The sequence below is a fragment of the Macaca mulatta genome, chromosome 2, assembly GCF_049350105.2.
Source record: "Macaca mulatta isolate MMU2019108-1 chromosome 2, T2T-MMU8v2.0, whole genome shotgun sequence".
Classification (NCBI taxonomy): domain Eukaryota; kingdom Metazoa; phylum Chordata; class Mammalia; order Primates; family Cercopithecidae; genus Macaca; species Macaca mulatta.
In genome coordinates, this window is record NC_133407.1 from 116033652 (window position 1) to 116059607 (window position 25956).

Sequence of the window (25956 nt, forward strand, 5' to 3'; positions counted from 1 at the left end):
CTCTGTGGTTGTTACTGAGGGTTCCGGAGCCCCTTCCTGTGTCCTGAGAAAAGAGAGGAGGAAAGCAAGGGTGCTTGCTGTGTGCTTGGCGAACGTGCTTGGTGCCTGGGCCTCCCTCCAGCCCCATCTCTGCAGCGGCACAAGGTTATTGCCTTGTGACACTGGGACAGTTTGCAGAGTCCTTGTCTGTCCTCAGTACTCCACAGTACTCTCCCATCACCCTTCCCTGGGCCACAGAGCAAGAGATTCCCAAGCCCTAGGTCTCCCCCAGTTCACAGAGACCACTGGGAGGGACTTGCCAGGGCTGTGTCCACTGCTGGCCAGTTAGGGTCAGACCAAATTTGCAGACTGTCTACCTGGACCCTTGCATAGCACAAGGAGCAGTCAGATGCCGGATCCCTGGAGAGTGGCGAGAGGCTCTGGCCCTGGGTTGGGAGTGTGGGAATCCCAGCCCTGCTGTGTACTGGTGGGATAGCCAAGTGAGTCTCTGCCCTTGGGTCCCAGAGTGGGCCCCAGGGTAGAGTGTGGGGATGGGGAGCCTCCTCAGGGTGGTGATGGAGGACAGAATGCCCAGCTCAGAGTCTGGCACCCGGTAAATGCCGGGGCTGGCTACAGCAGGTGGGGACTGACTGTGTTTCTTTCTCCATCAGGCAGCATCTGATGATTTAAGGGACATGCCAGGAGCTGTTGGTGGTGCAAGGTAAGGAAGAGGTTGGAAAGGGACCTGGGCCTGGCTGCACGGCCTTCTGCACACGCTGTGCTTGCGGGCCGGGGTGGCCAGTCAGGTGTTTTTAAAAATCTGTTCACAGAAGTCCTACAGAACTATTTCTTCCTCTAAAGAGACACAGGTGATGGACTTTTCCATCTCTTTCCAAATTCAATACCTAAACTCTGCTCAGCACATGTTGCCCTACACCAGGGGTTGGCAAGTCAAGGCCTGTGTGTGGCCCACAGCCTGGGAGCTAAGAATGACAGTTACATTCTTTTTTCTTTTTTTGAGACGGTCTCACTCTGTCACCCAGGCTGGAGTGCAGTGGCATGTTCTCGGCTCACTGCAACCCCCGCCTCCCAGATTAATGCAATTTTCCTGTCTCAGCCTCAGTCTCCTGAGTAGCCCAGACCACAGGCGCACGCCACCACCCCAGCTAATTTTTCATATTTTTAGTAGAGATGGAGATTCACCATGTTGCATAGGCTGGTCTCAAACTCCTGAACTCCAGTGAGCCACCGTGCCTGGCCAGAATGACAGTTGCTTTTTTTTTCTTTGAGACAGAGTCTTGCTCTGTTACCCAGGCTGGAGTGCAGTGGCGTGATCTAGGCTCGCTGCAACCTCCACCTCCCGGGTTCAAGTAATTCTCCTGCCTCAGCCACCCAAGGTGCCCTCCACCACACCTGGCTAATTTTTCTGTTTTTAGTAGACATGGGGTTTCGCCATGTTGGACAGTTACATTCTTAAAGGGCTGTTAAAGATCTTATGGACAGGGTAGCCCATAAATCCCCAAATGTGTACTCTGACCCTTTGCAGAAGTTTACCAACTCCCATTCTACACGCGAGGGCTGCAGTGGCCAAGTAGAGCTGGAATTTTAAGTGTGAAGGTCCTAAGACCTGACCCAGCCCACTTCCTTGCCACGGAGGCCACCAGGGGCGACAAGTAGATTCATGCCCTGGAGTGTTCGTTCTCTCTAGGGCTTATGGCAGCAGCTGAATGACTTAGAAGTCCACGAGAGTGCTTCTGTTGTGGGAACTCGTGGTCTGGGCATAGCTGTGCCGGGCACCTATGTTCCAAGCCCCTGAAAGCATAGACTCTGACCAAACTGGCGACCCAGCCTTCCAGCAGGCAGCACTGGCTCCCACCAGGGCCCTCATCCTGGGAGCTGACTTGGCTGTGTGGGAGGCTTGGGAGACCCATGGGTTGGTTTCTTAGGGTCAGGGTGTAGCAGCGGGCTCCAGAGGTGGGAGGTGGGAGGTGGGAGATGGGAGGTGGGAGGTGGGAGGGGCCCCTCCCAGCATGCTACTGACCTGGCCTCTCCCTGCACAGCCCAGACCATGCCGAGCCGGAGGTTCAGGTGGTGCCCGGGTCTGGCCAGATCATCTTCCTGCCCTTCACCTGCATTGGCTACACAGCCACCAACCAGGACTTCATCCAGCGCCTGAGCACGCTGATCCGGCAGGCCATCGAGCGGCAGCTGCCTGCCTGGATCGAGGCTGCCAACCAGCGGGAGGAGGGCCAGGGCGAGGAGGAGGAGGAGGAGGAGGAGGAAGAGGAGGATGTTGCTGAGAACCGCTACTTTGAAATGGGGCCCCCGGACGTGGAGGAGGAGGAGGAAGGAGGCCAGGGGGAGGAAGAGGAGGAGGAGGAAGAGGAGGATGAAGAGGCCGAGGAGGAGCGCCTGGCTCTGGAGTGGGCCCTGGGCGCGGACGAGGACTTCCTGCTGGAGCACATCCGCATCCTCAAGGTGCTGTGGTGCTTCCTGATCCATGTGCAGGGCAGTATCCGCCAGTTCGCCGCCTGCCTCGTGCTCACCGACTTCGGCATCGCAGTCTTCGAGATCCCGCACCAGGAGTCTCGGGGCAGCAGCCAGCACATCCTCTCCTCCCTGCGCTTTGTCTTCTGCTTCCCGCATGGCGACCTCACCGAGTTCGGCTTCCTCATGCCAGAGCTGTGTCTGGTGCTTAAGGTACGGCACAGTGAGAACACGCTCTTCATCATCTCAGACGCCGCCAACCTGCACGAGTTCCACGCGGACCTGCGTTCATGCTTTGCACCCCAGCACATGGCCATGCTGTGTAGCCCCATCCTCTACGGCAGCCACACCAGCCTGCAGGAGTTCCTGCGCCAGCTGCTCACCTTCTACAAGGTGGCTGGCGGCTGCCAGGAGCGCAGCCAGGGCTGCTTCCCCGTCTACCTGGTCTACAGCGACAAGCGCATGGTGCAGACAGCCGCCGGGGACTACTCAGGCAACATCGAGTGGGCCAGTTGCACACTCTGCTCCGCCGTGCGGCGCTCCTGCTGCGCGCCCTCTGAGGCCGTCAAGTCCGCTGCCATCCCCTACTGGCTATTGCTCACACCCCAGCACCTCAACGTCATCAAGGCCGACTTCAACCCCATGCCCAACCGTGGCACCCACAACTGTCGCAACCGCAACAGCTTCAAGCTCAGTCGCGTGCCGCTCTCCACCGTGCTGCTGGACCCCACACGCAGCTGCACCCAGCCTCGGGGCGCCTTTGCTGACGGCCACGTGCTCGAGCTGCTCGTGGGGTACCGCTTTGTCACTGCCATCTTCGTGCTGCCCCATGAGAAGTTCCACTTCCTGCGTATCTACAGCCAGCTGCGGGCCTCGCTGCAGGACCTGAAGACTGTGGTCATCGCCAAGACCCCTGGGACGGGAGGCAGCCCCCAGGGCCCCTTTGCGGATGGCCAGCCTGCTGAGCGCAGGGTCAGGTGAGATCAAGCACAGCTCTCAGGGGCCCAGGGGCATGGGTCTGGCATGTGTGTGATCTCAGCATCTGCAGCTCATGTGTGGGCTGGAGGTTGCTGCGAGAGCGGGGCCCCCTCCCCCCACCCCTTGTCCCCCAGCCTCCCTCTACATCACCACCTACATCACCCCAGGTTTGGTGCCAGGCTGCTCTTTATCTCAGTGCTGTAGAAGAAGCCCAGGAAAGCTGTCCTCTCACAAAATGGGTTGGCCCAGCCTCTTGCCACCCATGCAGGGCAGGCCAAGGGAGCTGCCCTGACTTTGCCTGCCCAGTGGGAGAGCAACAGGTTGCAGCACACTGAGGCCAGGAGAGCTGTCGCCCTGGCTGCTGTGCTCCACTGGACCCAAGCATGGCCTCTAGGCACCACCCCCGCCAGGGTCATAGTCCCATGGATGGCTCTGTGGGCCAGGATCTGCCTTAGGCTTCACCCATCTCAACATGTTGCTGTGTTGTTCAGGCTGGTCTCAAACTTTGGGCTCAAACAGTCCTCCCACCTCAGCCTCCCCAAGTGCTGGGATTATAGGCGTGAGCCACCGTGCCCAGCCGTGCTGTTCTGTTCTCCCATAGAGAAGCTGGTGGAGGTCCGCAGTGACCCATAGATGATGTGTGATACATGCAGTCTCCTCACTCTGAAGCTGCACATGCGATGTGAATCTTCATTTGGGCTCCACTGTTAATATGGTGTTTTTCGGGGGGTACAGCAATGACCAGCGTCCCCAGGAGGTCCCAGCAGAGGCTCTGGCCCCAGCCCCAGCGGAAGTCCCAGCTCCAGCCCCTGCAGCAGCCTCAGCCTCAGGCCCAGGGAAGACTCCGGCCCCAGCAGAGACCTCAACTTCAACTTTGGTCCCAGAGGAGACCCCAGTGGAGGCTCCAGCCCCACCCCCAGCCGAAGCCCCTGCCCAGTACCCGAGCGAGCACCTCATCCAGGCCACCTCGGAGGAGAATCAGATCCCCTCGCACTTGCCTGCCTGCCCATCACTCCGGCACGTCGCCAGCCTGCGGGGCAGCGCCATCATCGAGCTCTTCCACAGCAGCATTGCTGAGGTAGCGGCCCGGGTGTGGGTGCCAGCTATGGCACAGCCAGCCCTGAGGGCGAGGCCCAGCTTTGCTTCAGGTCAGCCTTAGATCCCTGGACTTTCCTGATGTCAGGGAGTCCTCAGCTGAGCTGCTCACAGCTTTGAGGACCTGGGCAGTGAGGTCCTGAGTTGCCCTCCCCTCGCTATTTGTGCTGTGTCACCACCTCCTGTGCCACTTCCAGCCCCAGGTAGAACCCCCTCCCACAGCCATCTCCCACCCGTCACTTCCTCTCTGCCTTGAAGCACATGGACTCACTGGTGAGCCAAGAGGGGCTTCACATGTCTCCTTGTGGGAGCTGTGGGCATGTCCCTGGTATGTGCAGGTTGCTAGGGTGGTGGAGCTGACAGGAGTGCCCCCGTCTCCAGGTTGAAAACGAGGAGCTGAGGCACCTCATGTGGTCCTCGGTGGTGTTCTACCAGACCCCAGGGCTAGAGGTGACCGCCTGCGTGCTGCTCTCTACCAAGGCTGTGTACTTTGTGCTCCATGACGGCCTCCGCCGCTACTTCTCAGAGCCACTACAGGGTAGGCACAGGGCCTGCTGGGGCTCAGGAGCTTGGAGTGTGTGGTTGGGACAGGCTGGGGGTCATTCTCTGGAGCCTTCTGTGTGACTTCAGGCAGCAGTCAGTGACTTGGCTGCAGTGGGCTGAGAGTTGCTTGTCTGAGGAAGGGGAGCTGTCATGAGGGAGGGGTCCATGGCCAGATGTGAACGCAGAATGCACTGTGCCAGGGCCCGGCGACTGCTTGGGAACGGCCCCTGATGAGAAGGGGTCAGGCAGCCTCTGCCCCTGGGGCCGCACAGGAAGCCTTAGTCAATGATGTGGTGACTCCCCTGAGCTGGGTGAGGCTCAGACTCCAGACAGCATTGCCTATGGGGCCTTGCGTGGGTGGAAGCGGGAATAGCTCCTTGCCAGGCCTGGTCAGGCCAACCAAGAGGACCTGTTCCTGCTGGACGTGTTGCACACCTAGGACCCTTGTGCTTGCCTGCCACCGCCTCCCTCTGTCCCTTTCTCCATCACACAGATTTCTGGCATCAGAAAAACACCGACTACAACAACAGCCCCTTCCACATCTCCCAGTGCTTTGTGCTAAAGCTTAGTGACCTGCAGTCCGTCAATGTGGGGCTTTTCGACCAGCATTTCCGCCTGACGGGTGAGTGACCCTCTGTGCTTTGTCCTATTTCAGGTGAAGGCCAGCATCACCAGTGGGCTTCCACCTTCCGTATGGGGGTGGGTTATCATAGACAGTTATCTCTGTGCTCAAGAGCCGCTTCTTACCCGGGGCGGGAGGAAGCAGCTTCAGGAACTGCTGAGAGAGCAGAACTCATGCTCCCGGGCTCAGAGCAGGAGGCAGGGTGTGCGGCAAGCACTGGCCCGGACAGAAGCAGAGTGGGCCCTGGTCTTGGGCAGGATGTTTCTGACTCACACTTCCTGGGGAGAGAAAACTAAGCTCTTTGCCTAATGCCTCTGTCTCCCCTTCCAGAAAAATGCCTAAGCTCTTCCGGCCTGAAGGAATGGCCACTTCCCAGGGCTCCATGATGCTTTCCTACGTGGGCCCTCCTGGCGCTGGCCTCTGGGCTGAGGCTTGCTAGGGGCTCGGGGTGGCTGTCAGTGGCAGGGATAGGGCTGGGGAGCAGTGGCCTGTGGCCCTGACCATCCCCTCTCGTGCAGGTTCCACCCCGGTGCAGGTGGTCACGTGCTTGACGCGGGACAGCTACCTGACGCACTGCTTCCTCCAGCACCTCATGGTCGTGCTGTCCTCTCTGGAACGCACTCCCTCACCGGAGCCTGTTGACAAGGACTTCTACTCCGAGTTTGGGAACAAGACCACAGGTACCCCTGTCTAGCTCAGGCTGCAGACAGGCTGCCTGGACAGACATCACAGGCCCCAGGGTGGCTCTCTGTGCCCCAGAACCCTCTCTGCTTCTGTCTCTCTTTTCTCACTTAGCTGGCCAGGGTTTTATGTGGGGCTTTTCTATGGCAGAGTCTCCACCCCAGCAGTCCCTCAACCATCTGGCAGACACATCTCTGGTGCCTGCTCTGGGCTCCTGGCCTGTGGGCCCCATACTTGGAGCATCCTCTCCTGCCTCTCTCATGCTGGGGTCTCTCAGTTGACTTGGGGCCCTTGGTGCTCCCAGCCCCACGAGGGGCCGGTTCCAGGCTACAGCCTTGGTGGCATCTCTCTGCAGGGAAGATGGAGAACTATGAGCTGATCCACTCTAGTCGTGTCAAGTTCACCTACCCCAGTGAGGAGGAGATTGGGGACCTGACGTTCATTGTGGCCCAAAAGATGGCTGAGCCAGAGAAGGCCCCAGCCCTCAGCATCCTGCTGTATGTGCAGGCCTTCCAGGTGGGCATGCCACCCCCTGGGTGCTGCAGGGGCCCCCTGCGCCCCAAGACACTCGTGCTCACCAGCTCTGAGATCTTCCTCCTGGATGAGGACTGTATCCATTACCCGCTGCCCGAGTTTGCCAAAGAACCGCCGCAGAGAGACAGGTACCGGCTGGACGATGGCCGCCGCGTCCGGGACCTGGACCGAGTGCTCATGGGCTACCAGACCTACCCACAGGCCCTCACCCTTGTCTTTGATGATGTGCAAGGTCATGACCTCATGGGCAGTGTCACCCTGGACCACTTTGGGGAGGTGCCAGGTGGCCTAGCTAGAGCCGGCCAGGGCCGTGAAGTCCAGTGGCAGGTGTTTGTCCCCAGTGCCGAGAGCCGAGAGAAGCTCATCTCGCTGCTGGCTCGCCAGTGGGAGGCCCTGTGTGGCCGTGAGCTGCCTGTCGAGCTCACCGGCTAGCCCAGGCCACAGCCAGCCATCACCGCCTGCCGTGTCTAGCCTGGTGCCTACTGGGGCAGGGCAGCAGGCTTTTGTGTTCTCTTAAAATGTTTTCTCCTCCCTTTGGTACCTTAATTTGACTGTCCTCACAGAGAACGTGAACGTGTGTGTGTTGTGTTAATTCTTTCTCATGTTGGGAGTGAGAATGCCGGGCGCCTCCAGGGCTGTCGGTGTGCTGTCAGCCTCCTGCAGGTGGTGCGGCCGTGCACACCTGTGTCGTGTCTGCTGTTGTGGGACTGTTGTTAACACGTGATGCTGTGGGTCTGACTTTCTCTTCTACACGTCCTTTCTTGAAATGTTGAGTCCAGTCCTTTGTTGCTGTTGCTGTCGTTGTGGGCATCTTGCTGCTAATCCTGAGGCTGGTAGCAGAATGCACATTGGAAGCTCCCACCCCATATTGTTCTTCAAAGTGGAGGTCTCCCCTGATCCAGACAAATGGGAGAGCCCGTGGGGGCAGGGGACCTGGAGCTGCCAGCACCAAGTGTGATTCCTGCTGCCTGTATTCTCTATTCCAATAAAGCAGAGTTTGACACCGTTTGCATCTTCTAAATCAAGGGTCATTGGGATCCCAGCAGGGCTTCCCTCTGGGGCATGGTTGCAGGTGGAGAGAGGGTGCCCTGGAGACACAGGAGGGTGAGGGGTTGGGGGAAAGGAAGGAGCAGCCCTCCAGGAACCAGATACTTCTTGGAACATGGGAGGCATGACAGGGCCATGGCCTCTCTGGACAGTGCCATGCTGGGCTGTGGCTAAACCATGAGCCCAGGGCAAACAAGAAGTCTGTGAAACTCTTCAGGGCACCCCTGCCACACCAGCCGCTGCCCCTCTGCCTGAGTGCAGGGCATGCCACCCTCTTCAGGCCGTCCTGCAGGTCTTGTGTGTCAGTCACCCCAGGGCCTAACCCCGCCTGTCTCAACCCCTGTGGAGAGTAGGGGAGGGGCGAGGGGAACAGAGATCCCGGAGTCTGGGATGGCTGGTGGGGGCCGGGGCATCTCACCAAGGTGGCCCTTGAATGGCAGCAGGGGAGGCCTGTGGGGAGGTGGACCCAGGTGGTGGACAGTGGAGGGAGGGGCGCATGCTCATCTGTGTCTGTCTTCATGTCCCTGAAACAGGCTCGTGGGCCCCTCCCTGAGGGTTGCTTCAGGGAGCCTGATGAGGTAGGACCTGGGATTTTGGGAGCCAACCCCATGCCACACTCTTCCCCAACTCCATTCCTGCTGCCAGAGTGGGACCCATGAGCCCCGCATAATTCATCCTGGCCCAGCCAGGAGCCTCAGCCCCCAGGACCCTGGGGCCGCTGGGCCAGGCAGGGCTGTGGAGATGTGGGTGGCGTGGCCAGCCTGGCTCCCAGACCTGCTTCTGCTCCCCAGTTTCCCTTGGTGCCAGCAGGGTGGGGGTCCTGCCTGGAGGACCCTGCACCCCCAGAAAGACTGTGGGTGTGGGGAATGGGGGGAAGGTCTCCCCTTGCAACCCCCATCCCAGCCAGATCTCAGAGGCCTGCCTGAAGGCCCCTCCAAACTGATGGGAGTGGAGGTGTGCTGGGGAGGAGAAAATTTCCCCAACCTGGCCTTTACCGAAGCATTTACAGATGGCCACCGGGCTCTGGCCCACTCCTGTCTCCCCAGCTGTTACACCATCTGCAGTTGGGGGTAGTGACAACTGGAGGCAAGGCCCACCACGTGCAGCCCTGGCACGCAGAGGCCCTCAGCCTGGGCCCACTGCACCTCCCGGGGGTGCTGGCTGTGCAGGCAGCGGTGGCTTCACAGGCAGTAGCCCTGGGATTGGATTTGAAAACTGATTACCTCGGAAAAGCTACCCAGCCCCTCTGAGCCTCAGTTTCCCCACCAGTAACAGAGGGATCATAAAAGTAGCCACCTCCATTAATTTATTCCTTCTGCACATGTGTACTGAGCATCTACCGTACGTACCAGCCAGACAGCGCCTCTACTCTCCCACAGCTTATGTTCCAGGGGAGACAAATGGAACAAGCCAATGTCAGCTGGTGGCCTGTGCTGCCAGGAGGTGAACCAGGTACAGGGCCACCTGCAGGCTGAGACCAGGGAGGCGCTCTGAGGTGGTGGCCCTTGACCTGAGACTGCACTTGTGAGAAGGAGCCAGAGTGTGACAATCTGGGGTAGCAGCACATGACGGGGGAGCTCACTGAAGGAGCAGAGAGGCCTGTGCGGCTGGAGCACACCTGGCTGGGGAGAGTCCAGAGAGACCAGCAGGCTGGAGTGGGGTTTGGAGGTGCTGCAGCAAGCTGGCTGAGCATGGGCTGCTGAGTAGGGGGCAGATAGGGAAGGAGGGAGGGTGGATGGGGGTTGGCAGGCGGGACCAGCTGCTTGGGAGTGGCTGGGGCTGATGAGGGGATGCAGGTCTGGTGGGCTAGCAAGGTGCCTGTAGCGAGTCAGAGCCCCATGAGCACCCTGGAGCTGGAAAGATGGAGGCAGGAACAGACAGACCCATTCAGGGGCTGCCCTGCCTTCCGCCGACCAGAACCCCCAGAGTCTCTGGATGAAACACACTGGACTCGCAGGCGGGGGAGTCGCTCACGTGTGCCTTTGGATTTGCTTCAGAACCCCTGATAGAGCCCAGGTCCTGGGGTTCATGTGGCCTGGGCTTCCAGGTTGTGATGCCAGGAGGGTGCCGGCTGGGAAGCCCTGAGCAGGGCTCAGGCCGTCCATGGGGGGTCAGTGGCCAGCACCTTCCCTTCCGCCTGCAGGCTGCTGATACGCAGGAGGAAATCCTGGCGGGTTCCTGTGGGGGTGAGCTGGCGGGGCCTCCGGGCTGCTTTTAAGGCCACTGCCCGCCCCGTCCTGCCTGCCTGTGCTGTGCCTGCCTCCTAGAGCTCATTCCCTACGCTACCAGCTGCCCTGACTCTGTCCTGGACAGCGTGCCCACCAGCCATGGCGGGGCCCCAGGGCCTCCTCCCGCTCTGCCTCCTGGCCTTCTGCCTGGCAGTCTTCATCAGGGGGCAGGTAAGTGTGAGCCAGTTGCAGGGGCACACGGTGTCTGGGCCCTGCCAGCCGGTGGTGGGAACAGGGAGGGACTGGACGTGGAGGGGCATGGGCCTGGGGAGAAACCGCAGCTGGCGCCTTGTCTGGCCTCTGGGCAGGCCTAGGGGCTGGCTATTGTGCCCACCTCCCCAGGCTGAGGTCTGCACCCAGCCACCCAGGGTTCAGGGGTGTGTCAGCCTGCCCTCCTCTGACTATGCTGGGCCAGGGCTCCCCAGCCTGCAGCTGAAGGGTACAGAGGCAGGCCCGTCCCACCCTTCTGGCCCAGACGGAGGCCCAGGTCTTACGCGGCCCTCACCTGGGGGTTGAAGATGTGATCACCTCTAACCCCCGAGGACTACAGATTCACATGGGGCACGTGTGTGCATGTGTGTGCCTGTGTCCAGCCCCAAGAGTACTGGGAAGCAGAATGAGTCACTCACCCCCAGTGCCCGGGGTTATGAGCAGCTGGCAAGGACACACTTCAGCCTCAGAGCTGCCACAGCCCCGGGCAGGTCCCCTTGAATCCTCACAGCTGTGGGGCAACTCCTTCTGTCCTCATGAGGAAGCCAAAGCCCTAGGATGACGGGGACAGGCCATTCCCACTCTGAAGCCATGTTCCAAACCCCTGCCTGTGATGGCCATCCGTTTGTGCTGGCGAGCAGACAGGGTCCCGGTATGCAGCCATGGCCAGCCCCTCAGTCAGGTCCCTGTGACAGGCTCCTGGCTGCAGGTCTGCTCAGGCCCCACGGTAGGGGCCTCCGGGAGCTTCTGAAAGAGCCTCCCACCCTGGTGATGGGGGTAGTTTGTCTCCTGTGAGGCCCAGCGTGTCTGCCTCTTGGGGCAGCTACCACCATCCCCATGGCACTGATGGGCAGACCAAGGTCCAGAGAGGGGAGGACTTGCCTAGGATCCCACAGGCACTCCAGCAAGGGACCCAGGCCCCCTGCCACCATCAGGCGCTTTCTCTTGGATGCCTGTGGTCCCTCCGAGAGGCAGCAGGGAGAGTGGCCTCACCAGCTTCAGGACCAGGCCAGGGCTGGGGACAGGAAGATATGAGGCTGAGAAGGTAACAGCGATGGGGGAAGAGCCAAGGGCTCCAGGGCTGTGCTGAGAGCCCTGCAGGTGAGCTCCTGCCCTCCCCTTAACTCAGTTTTGCCCTGTGTACCATGCAAGGGAATTTCAAAGGCCTCCGCCACCTCCTCATGCTCTGGGCAGTGAGGACAGAGGTCAGTGAGGGGCCTCAGATTAGAGTTTTTTCCTTGTCAGAGACCTATGGCTGTGACTACTCCTTGTGGATGGAGCTGCAGCAGTGCTGGCCACTCTAACACAGCCACCTGGCCTCTATTCCAGCACCCTGCGTAGCTAAGATTCATGGTAAATGCAGTTGGCCCTCTGTATCTGTGCACCCTGTACTTGGGTTCAACCAACCCTGGATTGAAAATATTCAGATGCGGGGCCGGGCGTGGTGGCTCAAGCCTGTAATCCCAGCACTTTGGGAGGCCGATACGGGTGGATCACAAGGTCAGGAGATCGAGACCAGCCTGGCTAACACGGTGAAACCCCGTCTCTACTAAAAAAATACAAAAAACTAGCCGGGCGAGGTGGCGGGCGCCTGTAGTCCCAGCTACTCGGGAGGCTGAGGCAGGAGAATGGCGTAGACCCGGGAGGTGGAGCTTGTAGTGAGCTGAGATCCGGCCACTGCACTCCAGCCTGGGCGACAGAGCAAGACTCCGTCTCAAAAAAAAAAAAAAAATATTCAGATGCCAGGTGTGGTGGCTCATGCCTGTAATCCCAGCACTTTGGGAGGCCAAGGCAGGCGGATCACAAGGTCAGGAGATCGAGACCACGGCGAAACCCCGTCTCTACTAAAAATACAAAAAATTAGCCAGGCGCAGTGGTGGGCGCCTGTAGTCCCAGCCACTCGGGAGGCTGAGGCAGGAGAATGGTGTGAACCTGGGAGGCGGAGCTTGCAGTGAGCTGAGATCGTGCCACTGCACTCCAGCCTGGGTGACAGAGCGAGACTCCATCTCAAAAAAAAAAAAAAAAAGGAAATATTCAGGAAAAAAAGTGGCATATCTACTGAACATGTTCAGACTTTTTTTTTGAGATGGAGTCTCACTCTATTGCCCAGGTTGGAGGGCAGTAGTTCAATCTCGGCTCACTGCAACCTCTGCCTCCCAGGTTCAGGCGATTCTCCTGCCTCAGCCTCCCAAGTAGCTGGGATTACAGGTGCCCGCCACGACACCCAGGTAATTTTTGAATTTTTGGTAGAGACGGGGTTTCGCCATGTTGGCCAGGCTGGTCTCTAACTCCAGACCTCAGGTAATCCACCTGCCTCAGCCTCCCAAGGTGCTGGGATTACAGGTGTGAGCCACCACACCCAGCCCCATGTTCAGAGTTTTCTATGTACATAGCATTTACATTGTATTCGGTATTATAAGTCATCTAAGGATGACTTAAGGTATACGGGAGGATGTGCATAGATTATATGTGAATTTGATGCCTTTTTTTTTTTTTTTTTTTTTTTTTGAGATGGTGTCTTGCTCTGTCGCCCAGGCTGGAGTGCAGTGGCACAATCTCAGCTCACTGCAACCTCCACCTCCCAGATTCAAGTGATTCTCCTGCCTCAGCCTCCCAACTAGCTGGGATTACAGGCGCATGCCACCACGCCCAGCTAATTTTTGTGTTTTTATTAGAGACGGAGTTTCTCCACATTAGCCAGGCTGGTCTCGAACTCCCGATCTCAGGTGATCTACCCTCTTCGGCCTCCCAAAGTGCTGGGATTACAGATGTGAGCCACCACTCCCAGCCTCAATTCCATTTTATATCAGGGACTTGAGCATCCGTGGATTTTGGTATCTGAGGAGGGTCCTGGAACCAGTCCCCCACAGACACCAAGGAACAACTGTATTAGGAGTGGAAGCTCTGAGGGGAAGGGATGTCCCGGGTCACCTGTTCAGTAAGGGCAGCAACAGGACTGGCGTGCAGATGAATTTGGGCAGCAAGGCAGGAAAGCTTTCCAGGAAGGCCCTTAGCACTTGCCCATTCAGCAGCTTTTCACTGAGGGCACACGGCTAGGCATGTGCAGTAGAACCTGTGGTGGGAGAGGAGCACGGTCCAGAACCCAGCCCTGCGCCCTCCCTGATCTGACTGAAGGTAGGGGGAAGAAGTTTGGGGTTCCTTCCTCTCTGACAGGGTTTAGATTCTGGGCTCTCAGCCTTAAAAAGTCCCCATGAGCCAGGTCCCAGCTTGGGAGAACTTCATCCACCTTCTCACCAAAGACTTCACACTTTGTGTCTCCTCAACTTCCCCTAGCAGCAGCTCTGTGGGAAGCAGACATTGCAAAATCAGGTCTGCGGGGGGTGTGGGGTGGGGGGAGACAGCACCCGCTCTGGCTCAGTCCCGAGATGCCCCCAGGAAGGAGGGAATCTGACTCAGCACCCAGGCCCTGATCCAGCCTCACTCCACCCAGCTGGACCAACGGCAAGATGTGGGCTCAGACCGCTGATGCTCCTTCCAGACCATGGGGCGGAGGCAGGGCCCCTCGGTTGTGGTCTGGGAGAAGCACTGATGTGGCAGCCAGCTTACCCTTCATCAGCATTTTACACATGTTTACAAACACCCAGGTCCTGTGAGCAAGTGTCCACACCAGGCCCCAAAGCTCCCGCTTCCTTCTGGGCCCTAACTCACCCATCACTCCATCTAGCCCTGACTGTCTCAGAGTGCGACCAGCACAGTCTTACTCAGCCTGAGCCCTTATCCAGAGCTGACCACCATTCCTCCAAGAGCTGGTCCACAGCCAGAATGGTGACGCGCTGGCAGCTTTGCTCAGCTGGCCAGGTGGCTTTGAGGGGAGCCTATCTCCTGCCAAGCCTCTGCCCTGAGCCAGCAGCTGCTCAGCCCTCAAGTTACCCAATTTCCTAGTCTCTCCCTGGCTCAGCAAAGGCGAGCCTCAGGACGGGGAACGAGACCACAACATCCCAGCTCCACCACTCGACACAGGCTGCTCTGAGCAACTTCCCTGTTTGCAGACCGCAGAGGCATGAGCGGAAAAGGCCAAATCACGGTAGCACAGAGGCTCTGGGGCCCTGGCATTTGCCATAATAAAGTGTTAGGGGCACCATTTCTCCTTTTCTCTTGCTTTGAGAAGCCACACATCTGTTAATTATTCCAGGAAAGGGATGTTCTGGGGTCACTCCTTTTGGACCACAGTGTGGTCAGCGTTTTTCAAGATGAGAACATCTCTGCTTCTCTGGGCCGTGCCCTAAGCCTCCCAAACAACTCCCTCCACTCCATGCCCTTCCCTATGCACCTTCCTCCCACTAGAACTGGGAGTTTAGCTTCACGCCTCCTGGGTTCAGTGCTGAAGGTTGCTGGGACTTTGTTGCCGTAGAAGGCTGGTGGACGTCCAGGAGCTATGGCAGGCCAGTGAATGGGACTCCAGGCCTGGGACTTTTGTCAGCATCCTTGTGCCCATGCCGTGGTGGCAGGCTGGACTCCTCACATCTTTCATGCCCCACCCAGTTGCTGAGACCTTCTCCCAATTCATCTCACCACCCCAAGCCCTCTCAAATATCTCCCAATCCATTTCCACCATCCCTGCCTTGGCCCAAGCCACCTGCAGGTGATGATGGCCTCTTTCCCACCTACGCCTGCCCCCACGACTCTGTTCCCCAGGCAGCAGCCAGAGGGCCAATTTAAAACAAACTGGCCAGGCACAGTGGCACATGCCTGTAGTCCCAGCTACTTGGGAGGCTGAGGCAGGAGAATCGCCTGAGCCCAGGAGTTCAAGATTACAGTGAACTATGGTCACACCACTACACTCCAGCCAGGGCAACAGAGCGAGACCCTTTCTCAAAGACAAAAAACCATAAACTGGCCGGGCGTGGTGGCTCAAGCCTGTAATCCCAGCACTTTGGGAGGCCGAGACGGGCGGATCACGAGGTCAGGAGTTCGAGACCATCCTGGCTAACACGGTGAAACCCCGTCTCTACTAAATAATAATACAAAAAACTAGCCGGGCGAGGTGGCGGGCGCCTGTAGTCCCGGCTACTCGGGAGGCTGAGGCAGGAGAATGGCGTAAAAACCCGGGAGGCGGAGCTTGCAGTGAGCTGAGATCTGGCCACTGCACTCCACCCTGGGCGACACAGCGGGACTCCGTCTCAAAAAAAAAAAAAAAAAACCATAAACTGAGTCATGGGGCTGCCCTGGACTCTGCCTCACCTAGGCAACCTGGCGTGCAGGTTTACGGAGCTCCTGCATGCCAGCTGCCAGCCCCTCTCCAGCCTCCCCTCAGGCCACTGCCTGCCTTGTCACACGTTTGTTTTCACTTCTTTCTGCTCCCGGCCTTTGCTTCTGCTGTCCCCTAGGCCAGGAGCACTGTCCTTTACCAACTCTCATGCATCCTTCAGGTCCCAAGTCAATGATCACCTCCCTCAGGAAGCCACCTGGGGCCCCAGCCAGGATGCCCTGGGTTTCCTTAGAGGCTGGCATGGCCCATTGTCCCCTGGGACTGCCCAGCCCAAACACATGCAGACCAGAGCCCCTGCACACAGCTGTTCATGTGAGGCCAGCCTCTCAGGGCCGGGGCCCTTAGTCTCTGACCTCTGGGCGGCGGAGAAAACCCTTGTGCTTGGTTAGAGAGGGTCATTTGGTAGCAACGTGGGAAAGTGCTCAGAGCAGAGTGGTGGCTGGAGGTCCAGCCCCACGGTGCATGGCTGGAGCCGGCATCGTGCCTGTGCCCGTGAGTTGAGGATAGAGTTACCATGTCCTTCCAAGACAGCATCAGCTCTGTCATTTATTGTTTCTTTATCTTTAAACAAAAGGTAAAAGTGAGCACTAGGCTGGGAGTCCAGGTTCTAGTCCCTCGTTCACACCCTGTTCCTGGATGAGACGGGGCAATGGCCATGTTCTGGGCTTCAGTTTCCTCACCTGAAATGGGCTGGGGGAACAATGTGGCTAGATTCTCTAGTGTCAGAGGCTGTGGACTCAGAGCCTTCTGGGCCAGGCACAAAAGGACTCGCTATGACACTAACAACTTGTAACAGACAGCTTTCACAGGGCTTTCCCATCAGCACTGCGTTCCCACTGAGCAGATGGGAGGTGGTGGCTGGAGGAGTGTAAGGCCTTATTGAGGACAGGGTCGGGCTGGGTGTGGGGTCCAGGCCCCTGACCACACCTTGCCTGTGGCCCAGGTGCTGTTCAAAGGCTGTGATGTGAAAACCACATTTGTCACTCATGTACCCTGCACCTCGTGCGCAGCCATCAAGAAGCAGACGTGTCCCTCAGGCTGGCTTCGGGAGCTCCCGGATCAGATAACCCAGGACTGCCGGTGCGGGCCACCCCATCCTTGCCTGTGTCCAAGAGCGTCCTGTGGGGTGGCAGGGACTGGGGGAGCTTGACAGGCCCACAAAATGAGGAGAAGCACTCACTTATCTATGCCCCTGTGGCCGCTCCTGGGTGGCAGAGACAGGCGGGGAGGAAGGGGTAAAGGCAAGGGGCAGGGGCACCTGCTATGTGCTAGGCCCTGTGCTCATCTGGGCCAGTCAGAGCAGGGAGGTGGGTGGGAGCCCCAGAAGCCAATGTGGGGAGGCTGGGTGGGGGCTGTGCGTGGGAGCCTTTTCCGTCACCCTGCCCACCCTCTGCCCCCAGCTACGAAGTACAGCTGGGGGGCTCTATGGTGTCCATGAGCGGCTGCAGACGGAAGTGCCGGAAGCAAGTGGTGCAGAAGGCCTGCTGCCCTGGCTACTGGGGCTCCCGGTGCTATGGTATGGGAGAAAGTGGGATCCCGCCTCGCTCCTCACACCCAGCCCCAGCTCTCCAAGGCTCGGCCCCCTCGCTCTTGCTGCCCTGGGGGAAGGGCCAAGTCTGGGGTTGGCCAGAGCTGCTGGGGTCAGGGTAAGCAGAGGGTTCTGGGCATAAAGCTGAGTTCTGTGGGGGTTCACAGAATGCCCTGGGGGCGCTGAGACCCCATGCAATGGCCACGGGACCTGCTTGGATGGCATGGACAGGAATGGGACCTGCGTGTGCCAGGTAAGGGCTGGCCAGGGTAGGGTGGAGGCTCAGAGGGGCCACGCTGACTTGGTGCATCCACCACCAGGAAAACTTCCGCGGCGCAGCCTGCCAGGAGTGCCAAGACCCCAACCGGTTTGGACCTGACTGCCAATCGGGTGAGTGCTTACAAGGCAAGAGGGCAGGGCCAGTGTCCACCTGGGGGCCCACGCAGATGCAGTCCCTACAACCAGCTCCCATCTGTCACTTCAGCCTCTGTCCCAGCCCCTCAGATGTGCACATCCCTTTCAGGAACATGTGCTTTGTTTTGTCACACCTCCAGCCCTTTGCACATGCTACTCCCCTGAGAAGCCTTCTCCAGGAAGCCCTCGGTGAGCCCCAGGCCGGGTCAGTGCCTTCTGTGGGCTCCCACCACCCCTGCGTTCCTGCATCACAGCTCTGTACTCTTAAGGTTGTACCTGCCCGAGCTGAGTTCTAAAAATACAGAGAGCAGGGACCCAACGTCCCAGTGTGTGCCTAGGAGAGGCTGGGGTCCCATCTGTCTCTGTGCATCCCTCCCAGTGTGCAGCTGTGTGCACGGCATGTGCAACCGTGGGCCACGTGGGGATGGAAGCTGCCTGTGCTTTGCTGGATACACTGGCCCCCACTGTGATCAAGGTGAGCAGTGCCACTGGGACAGCCTAGGGCAGCAGGTCCCTGTGGCCAGAGCAAAAGAGGCCGACTGGGTGAGGATGGGGCCTGAACCTCAGCAGGACCTCTGCCTGGAGCCTAGTTGGGGAAGGGGTGTCATCTGAGACCTCCACTGTCCAGAGGCCCAGCAAGGGCAGGGCCCTGCTCTGAGTCACAGAGAACAGGCAGGGCCCCTTTGCCCCTGTGTTCCTCCCCAGCCTGGACTTGGGCTCATCCGTGCTCTCCCCACTCTGCTCAGAGCTGCCCATCTGCCAGGAGCTGCGCTGTCCCCAAAACACCCAGTGCTCCGCAGAGGCCCCCAGCTGCAAGTGCCTGCCCGGCTACACGCAGCAGGGCAGTGAATGCCGAGGTGAGCCTGGACTCAGAGGCCAGGGACTTCAGCTCAGGGTGGGCAGGGGCTGGGAAAGCATCCTTTAACCTAGCAAGTGCAACGTACAGGAGGGAGAGCCATCCCTAAGGGGAGCCTATTCTCAAGGCCTAGGTCAACCTGCTGGCCCCGGCCTTCCTGGTGAAAGCTGTGGCAGAGACAGGGCTCCTGGGTGCTTGGCTCACTTGGGCGCTCTCTCTGCCCTGGCAGCCCCCAACCCCTGCTGGCCATCACCCTGTTCACCGCTGGCCCTGTGCTCGGTGAGCCCCAAGGGACAGGCTCAGTGTCACTGCTCCGAGAACTACCATGGCGATGGGATAGTGTGTCTGCCCAAGGACCCATGCACTGACAACCTTGGTGGCTGCCCCAGCAACTCTACCTTGTGTGTGTACCAGAAGCCAGGCCAGGTGAGCCAGGGTCCCAGGCCAGAACCGCCCCCACAGTGCACCCGCTCACACTGGCTGTGGGACCCTGGGCAAGTCACAGGCCTTCTTGTAGCCTTGGTTTCCCCATTTGTAAAATGGGGAGAGAATAATGGTCCTCTTTGGGGAGGGGCTGAGCAGGGCTCTGTGGGTAGGGCAGACACCAGTGGTTCTTGGGGTTGGACATGATGTTCCCCTCCCACCCTGTCGGGGGCCAGGCCTTCTGCACCTGCCGGCCAGGCCTGGTCAGCATCAACAGCAATGCTTCTGCGGGCTGCTTCGCCTTCTGCTCCCCCTTCTCCTGTGACCGGTCTGCCACCTGCCAGGTGACCGCTGATGGGAAGACCAGGTAAGCACAGGGGCCTTGGAGCAGAGACAGTAGGTTGGGCAAGCATACCCGCTTTGGGGATGCATCGGGTGCGGGGGCTGCAGCCTCCACCCTGACTGGCTCTCCCTGGGCCCCCAGCTGTGTGTGCAGGGAGAGCGAGGTGGGGGATGGGCGTGCCTGCTACGGACACCTGCTCCACGAGGTGCAGAAGGCTACTCAGACAGGCCGGGTGTTCCTGCAGCTGAGGGTCGCCGTGGCCATGATGGGTGTGTGACCCCCACTGCTTGCCCATGACCCCACCCCTCACCCACAGCACAGCTGGCAGGGAGGGAGGGGCTGCCTCTGCAGATTCTGGTTTCTCTGCCCCAGAGCTGTGGGAACAAACAGCGAACTGTGGGGGGTGCACGCAGGGGGTGGGAGCTACTCTTCAACCTCGAGGCCCCCATCTATCCTAAATCTAGGCCGAATACCCCCCACCCCAACTCCCTCACACCAGGACTGATGCCCGAGGGTCTCCTGAGACCCCCCGGGTCTCCCCAACTCCCTTCTGATACTCCCTCGCCCTACCCCCCCAGACCAAGGCTGCCGGGAGATCCTCACCACAGCAGGCCCGTTCACCGTGCTGGTGCCATCCATCTCCTCCTTCTCCTCCAGGACCATGAACGTAAGCCCCTCCCCATGGTGGAGCTGGCCACCGGCCCTCACCTCCTCCCCTGGATGCCGCCCCAGTCTCCAGGGCCTGAGAACCTGGAAGGCGTCAGGGCCTGGGAGGCATCCTGTCCCCTCCATTGCTTGGGCAGGGGTGGCGTGAAGAAGACGGCCCTCCCCACCGCTCACTTGGCTCCCTGCCTTGTATGTGCAGGCATCCCTTGCCCAGCAGCTCTGCAGACAGCACATCATCGCAGGGCAGCACATCCTGGAGGACACAAGGACCCAACAAACACGAAAGTGGTGGACGCTGGCCGGGCAGGAGATAACCGTCACCTTCAACCAATTCACGGTGAGGGAGAAGCCTCAGCCTGGGAACAAGAGGAGTCACAGCCGGCCGGGCGTGGTGGCTCACGCCTGTAATCCCAGCACTTTGGGAGGCCGAGGTGGGCGGATCACAAGGTCAGGAGATCGAGACCATGGTGAAACCCCGTCTCTACTAAAAAAATACAAAAAACTAGCCGGGCGAGGTGGCGGGCGCCTGTAGTCCCAGCTACTCGGGAGGCTGAGGCAGGAGAATGGCGTGAACCCGGGAGGCGGAGCTTGCAGTGAGCCGAGATTGCGCCACTGCACTCCAGCCTGGGCGACAGAGCGAGACTCCGTCTCAAAAAAAAAAAAAAAAAAAAAAAAGAGGAGTCACAGCCTGGCAAGGGTGTGCAGGTGGGAGGGAGCCTCAGGACAGGGGGCTGGCATATGGGATCTGGCCAGATCTCTGTGTCTCACCAGAAATACTCCTACAAGTACAAAGACCAGCCCCAGCAGACGTTCAACATCTACAAGGCCAACAACATAGCAGCCAATGGCGTCTTCCACGTGGTCACTGGCCTGCGGTGGCAGCCCCCCTCTGGGACCCCAGGGGATCCCAAGGTGAGCCAGCGTCCTCCCTTCCCCTCCCCTGTGATGCTGGCTGGCCTCAGACCCCTGCAGAGAGCAGTGAGTGGGCAGGAGCCATTCTGCTCAGGGCTGGAGCGTAGCTTCTCCCCCAGGGCTGAAGCAGCCTCACCCCCTTCCCTGGGGCCCTCACACTCATCCCTCCTTACAGAGAACTATTGGTCAGATCCTCGCCTCTACCGAGGCCTTCAGCCGCTTTGAAACCATCCTGGAGGTAAGCTCAGGGGAGGGGCCCTAGCTCATGTGGGCTTCTGGGCTTCTGGGCCAGGACTCATTATCCCAGATTCTGCCCCACAGTGACCTGGGGTTCTGAAGTAGCGTGGCCTCTGCCCATGCCCCCATCCTCAAGCCTGAGGTTCTGTGGTAGCACAGACCCATTGCCCATGTCTCCTACTTACTCAGTGGGAGTTTCCTGCAGGCCAAAGGTGGCAGGGCCCAGGCAGGACTCAGAGGTGGAGGCTGGCCATGCAGCCCCCTGAGCCTCCCTTGCACCGCCACAGAACTGTGGGCTGCCTTCCATCCTGGACGGACCTGGGCCCTTCACAGTCTTTGCCCCAAGCAATGAGGCTGTGGACAGCTTGCGTGACGGCCGCCTGATCTACCTCTTCACAGCGGTAAGCTCAGCGGGAGAAGGGGCTGCAGGTATGGGGGCACCAGGACCTCCACACTCCCCCACAGGTCCTCCAGGAGCCAAACCCTCTCTCCCCTGCCAGGGTCTCTCTAAACTGCAGGAGTTGGTGCGGTACCATATCTACAACCATGGCCAGGTGCAAGGTCTTTTCTCTGGGGGGTGGCCAGCTTGCACCCAGCAGGGCTGCCTGCAGGTTCTGGACTTCCCCTAGGCCCCATCTCTTCTCCATCTCCCCTCCCTTCGCATCTGTTCTGCTATAGCACAGAGCCTGGGGACCAAGGCAGTGGCTTTGAGCCTCCTGGGCAGGACTGGGCATGGCCCCAAGGTGTGGCCAGAGCCCAGCCTAAAGCCACACTGTCCCTCGCCCCAGCTGACTGTTGAGAAGCTCATCTCCAAAGGTCGGATCCTCACCATGGCAAACCAGGTCCTGGCTGTGAACATCTCTGAGGAGGTGAGGTGCATGGACACCTGGGCGGATGGTGTGACTGGTAGTGACCAGCTGCCCACTTGGCCTCTGAGCCTTGTGTGCTCCGAGTCCCGTGGTGGGCAGGATACTGCTAGGCCCTGGTGGGGTCATGGGGAAGGAAGCAGGCAGAGATCAAATTCCTTTGCTGGAGCCCAATGAGGGTTAAGGGGGAGTACTCCAAAGAGGAGCATGGAGCACACAGTAGGGCTGCCCCATGTGGCAGAAGCCATGTGAGTAAGGGTCCGGAGGCTGGAGCAGTGTAGTTGGCCAGAGCTGAGGGAGAGGCGGCTGGCATGGCAGGCGGGAACTTCAGCATCTCACTGAGCTGCCTGTCTGCTCTAACTGGGCTGCAGGGGTGGAGGCGGGCAGCCCCACTGGGCCGAGGTCAGCCAGGCTGGGGGTTGGCACGGTGGGTCTCTGCCGCAGGGGCGCATCCTGCTGGGACCCGAGGGAGTCCCACTGCAGAGGGTAGATGTGCTGGCCGCCAATGGCGTGATCCACATGCTGGACGGCATCCTGCTGCCCCCAACCATCCTGCCCATCCTGCCCAAGCACTGCAGCGAGGAGCAGCACAAGATCGTGGCGGTGAGCCTCGCCTGCACAGCCAGGACCCTGCTCACTAACCCTCATCAGCGCTGGAGCGGCGATCCTTTTCCCAGGGAGAGGTTGACGCCAGCTCTGAGGCCCTGTGGGAGACTCCCAAGGACCCACCTGTGCTTCCCCCACACTCACCCTCACCAGGACTGTGATTCCATTTTTGAGATTTTTTTTTTTTTTTTTTTTGAAGTAGGGTCTTGCTCTGTTGCCTAGGCTGGAGTGCAGTGGCACAATCCCAAATCACTGTGGCCTCCGCCTCCCGGGTTCAAGCGATTCTCCTGCCTCAGTCTTCTGAGCAGCTGGGATTACAGGCACTCACCATGCCTGGCTAATTTTTGTATTTTTAGCAGAGATGAGGTTTCACCATGTTGGTCAGGCTGGTCTCGAACCTCTGACCTCAGGTGATCCTCCCACCTTGGCCTCCCAAAGTGCTGGGATTACAGGTGTAAGCCACTGTGCCTGGCCTGAGATAACTCTTGCATCCTCCACCACTTCATCCCCTTTCACTCACTCTGTGCCTGCCTCTGGCCTCTCTGCTGTTTTCCAGAGACTCTAGCTCTGCCCGGCTCAGGGCCTCTGCCGCTGCTCTCCCCTGCCTGGAACACCAGTGCTGGGCTTCCTGTGGTTGGCTTTTCTCTTTTTTTTTTTTTTTTTTGAGACGGAGTCTCGCTCTGTCGCCCAGGCTGGAGTGCAGTAGACGGATCTCAGCTCACTGCAAGCTCCGCCTCCTGGGTTTACACCATTCTCCTGCCTCAGCCTCTCGAGTAGCTGGGACTACAGGCACCCGCCACCTCGCCTGGCTAGTTTTTTTTTTTGTATTTTTTTTTTTAGTAGAGATGGGGTTTCACGGTGTTAGCCAGGATGGTCTCGATCTCCTGACCTCGTGATCCGCCCGTCTCGGCCTCCCAAAGTGCTGGGATTACAGGCTTGAGCCATCGCGCCCGGCCGTGGTTGGCTTTTCTCATCCCCTAATCCCCACTCAATGTTCCCTTCTCTGGGTTTGCTGAGTAAATAAACGATGACTAACCCCTCTCCCCATCCCGCCCCTGCCCTACCCAGGGCTCCTGTGTGGACTGCCAAGCCCTGAACACCAGCATGTGTCCCCACAACAGTGTGAAACTGGTGAGCACCCCTTGGCCCAGCCCTCAGGGCCTCCTGACTGCCTGTTGAGGTTTCTGCTCTGGGTCACAGGGGTGGGTTGGGGAAGCAGAGGCTGGGAGGCTAGATCCGAGCTGGAGGCTCGGTGCTTCACAGCTCCACCGGACCAGGGTGGGAGTTCTGGACCCAAGGGGCAGAGGTCCCTTGACCAGGGCTGCCTAGCAAAGGGGCTGACCCAGAACCCACACCCGCTGACTGGCTTTGCACGGCCCACCCAGGACATCTTCCCCAAGGAGTGTGTCTACATCCATGACCCAACTGGGCTCAATGTGCTAAAGAAGGGCTGTGCCAGTTACTGCAACCAAACCGTCACGGTGAGCATGGGCATGGGTGCCCTCTCCCAGGTCACCTAGGCACCTGTTGCTCCTTGGGGGCCCCCACACTGGGGCTGAGTGGGCTACCTTCCTCAGAGGATGCACTGCAGCCTAACAGTGGAAAAGGGTCCCAGAGAAACCTTATCCACTCCCTCACTCTGGAGATGGGACCAGGGAGCAGAGGCAGCCTGGGCAGGGAGGGCATGGCCCCAGATGGTCTCTTGGACCTGCTCTGTCTCTTACAGGAACAAGGCTGCTGCAAAGGTTTTTTCGGGCCTGACTGCACACAGTGTCCTGGGGGCTTCTCCAACCCCTGCTATGGCAAAGGCAATGTGAGTCCCGTCCTCTCCTGGGGTGAGGTATGGGGAAGACAGGGACTCCTTCACCGGTTGGCCAGTGACTGGCTGTGTGTCTGGGCCAAGCCTGCCACTCTCTGGCCTTGGGGTCCTCACATCCAGGCAATGGAAAGTTGGATCAAATTATTTCTCGTATTTTAATTAAAAATAATTAGAGAGGCCCGGTGCAATGGCTCACACCTGTAATCCCAGCACATTGGGAGGCTGAGGCGAGCGGATCACTTGAGGTCAAGAGTTCAAGACCAGCCTAGTCAACATGGCAAAACCCTGTCTCTACTAAAAATACAAAAATTAGCCTGGTGTCATGGCACACATCTGCAATCCCAGCTACTCAGGAGGCTGAGGCAAGAAAATCACTTGAACCTGGGAGGTGGAGGTTGCAGTGAGCCAAGATCGCCCCACTGCACTCCAGCCTGGGCAACAGAGTGAGATTCCATCTCAAAATAATAATAATAATAATAATAATAATAATAATAATAATAATAACAACAACAACAATAGATAAGATAGATTTTCTTTGGCATTTATTTCCAAAAAGGCTACTTGGCAGTAGTTTTCTTTTGTGTTCTGTTTTTACCACTTTGTAACATCAGGGTTACTTTAGCACCTGGCTATAGAACACAGGAGTTATGTGTTTCTGAACTGAGCAAATGTCACTTATAAAACCTCCAGGGCCAGGTGCCTTTTAGGGGATAGGTCTTTGGTGGCATCAGTGATTTTGAAGATCCCTTCCAGGATGAGCTCTCATGGGTAGCAAGAGCTCAGAGCCAGCCCATGAAAGGAGGGGGTGTTGGGAGAAGGGATGTAGAGTCCCTTTCCCATGACTGATCCTGCCTCCTGCTCACTCTTTAGTGCAGTGATGGGATCCAGGGCAACGGGGCCTGCCTCTGCTTCCCAGACTACAAGGGCATCGCCTGCCACATCTGCTCCAACCCAAACAAGCATGGAGATCAGTGCCAGGAAGGTGGGTGGTCCTGGCTCAGGCCATCTCCTAGGGAGAAAAAAGGTCTGGTTAGAAACGGGTCTGGGGGCTCTCAAGAAGGGAAATGAAGCCCCAGGAGGAGGGATGAAAGCCAGGGGGGAGTGGAGGAAGATTTGAGAACAGAAAGGAGATGCTGTCTGCTTCACCCATGCCAGGAAAGGAACTGTGGCTTAATTTAAAATATGTGGGACTTAGGCCAGACACACTGAAGAACTTCCTGATGGTGGTGTTGGGATCAGGACAACTAGAATGGGATAATTGAAAGCTCAGAATGCCCCCCTCACATTTCATCTGCCTGCCCATTGAGTCTGAGATAACCTCTGATTTTTCCTCCCTGAAGTCAAATCTGTACTGGCTGCCCCACCCCCTATATCCCCCAAATCCATCCTGGCTCCCGGCCAGCCCTGCCTCCTGCTTCTCAGTTTCCCTGCTCCCATCTACTCCCTACAGACTGCGGCTGTGTCCACGGTCTCTGCGACAACCGCCCAGGCAGTGGGGGGGTGTGCCAGCAGGGCACGTGTGCCCCCGGCTTCAGCGGCCGGTTCTGCAACGAGTCCATGGGGGACTGTGGGCCCACAGGGCTGGCCCAGCACTGCCACCTGCATGCCCGCTGTGTTAGCCAGGAGGGTGTTGCCAGGTGAGGACTCACATC

The 25956-nt window shown here is 58.8% G+C and overlaps 2 protein-coding genes across 5 annotated transcripts in view; both read left to right on the top strand.

The window, feature by feature from the left end:
• NISCH (nischarin) overlaps positions 1-7927 on the top strand; it is a 39060-nt gene extending 31133 nt beyond the window's left edge. The window contains exons 15-21 of the mRNA XM_015130755.3: positions 651-700; positions 2040-3443; positions 4180-4522; positions 4921-5077; positions 5576-5704; positions 6223-6384; positions 6741-7927. Coding sequence (XP_014986241.2) covers positions 651-700; positions 2040-3443; positions 4180-4522; positions 4921-5077; positions 5576-5704; positions 6223-6384; positions 6741-7351 — 2856 coding nt within the window. The 3' untranslated portion in view covers positions 7352-7927. The remainder of the gene's footprint in view (positions 1-650; positions 701-2039; positions 3444-4179; positions 4523-4920; positions 5078-5575; positions 5705-6222; positions 6385-6740) is intronic.
• A 2280-nt stretch (positions 7928-10207) lies between these two features.
• STAB1 (stabilin 1) overlaps positions 10208-25956 on the top strand; it is a 30138-nt gene continuing 14389 nt past the window's right edge. For 3 of the 4 annotated variants that reach the window (XM_015130750.3, XM_015130751.3, XM_077993010.1), the window contains exons 1-23: positions 10208-10365; positions 16578-16714; positions 17035-17150; positions 17330-17415; positions 17483-17552; positions 17956-18051; positions 18323-18433; positions 18662-18858; positions 19092-19222; positions 19340-19467; positions 19777-19865; positions 20064-20201; positions 20636-20776; positions 20952-21014; positions 21301-21414; positions 21514-21567; positions 21802-21882; positions 22324-22482; positions 23554-23616; positions 23871-23966; positions 24212-24298; positions 25175-25286; positions 25755-25941. In XM_015130750.3, coding sequence (XP_014986236.3) covers positions 10294-10365; positions 16578-16714; positions 17035-17150; positions 17330-17415; positions 17483-17552; positions 17956-18051; positions 18323-18433; positions 18662-18858; positions 19092-19222; positions 19340-19467; positions 19777-19865; positions 20064-20201; positions 20636-20776; positions 20952-21014; positions 21301-21414; positions 21514-21567; positions 21802-21882; positions 22324-22482; positions 23554-23616; positions 23871-23966; positions 24212-24298; positions 25175-25286; positions 25755-25941 — 2528 coding nt within the window. In that variant the 5' untranslated portion in view covers positions 10208-10293. Of the gene's footprint in view, positions 10366-12564; positions 12633-16577; positions 16715-17034; positions 17151-17329; positions 17416-17482; positions 17553-17955; positions 18052-18322; positions 18434-18661; positions 18859-19091; positions 19223-19339; positions 19468-19776; positions 19866-20063; positions 20202-20635; positions 20777-20951; positions 21015-21300; positions 21415-21513; positions 21568-21801; positions 21883-22323; positions 22483-23553; positions 23617-23870; positions 23967-24211; positions 24299-25174; positions 25287-25754; positions 25942-25956 lie in introns of all 4 variants that reach the window. The other variant, XM_077993011.1, reaches the window with a different exon arrangement.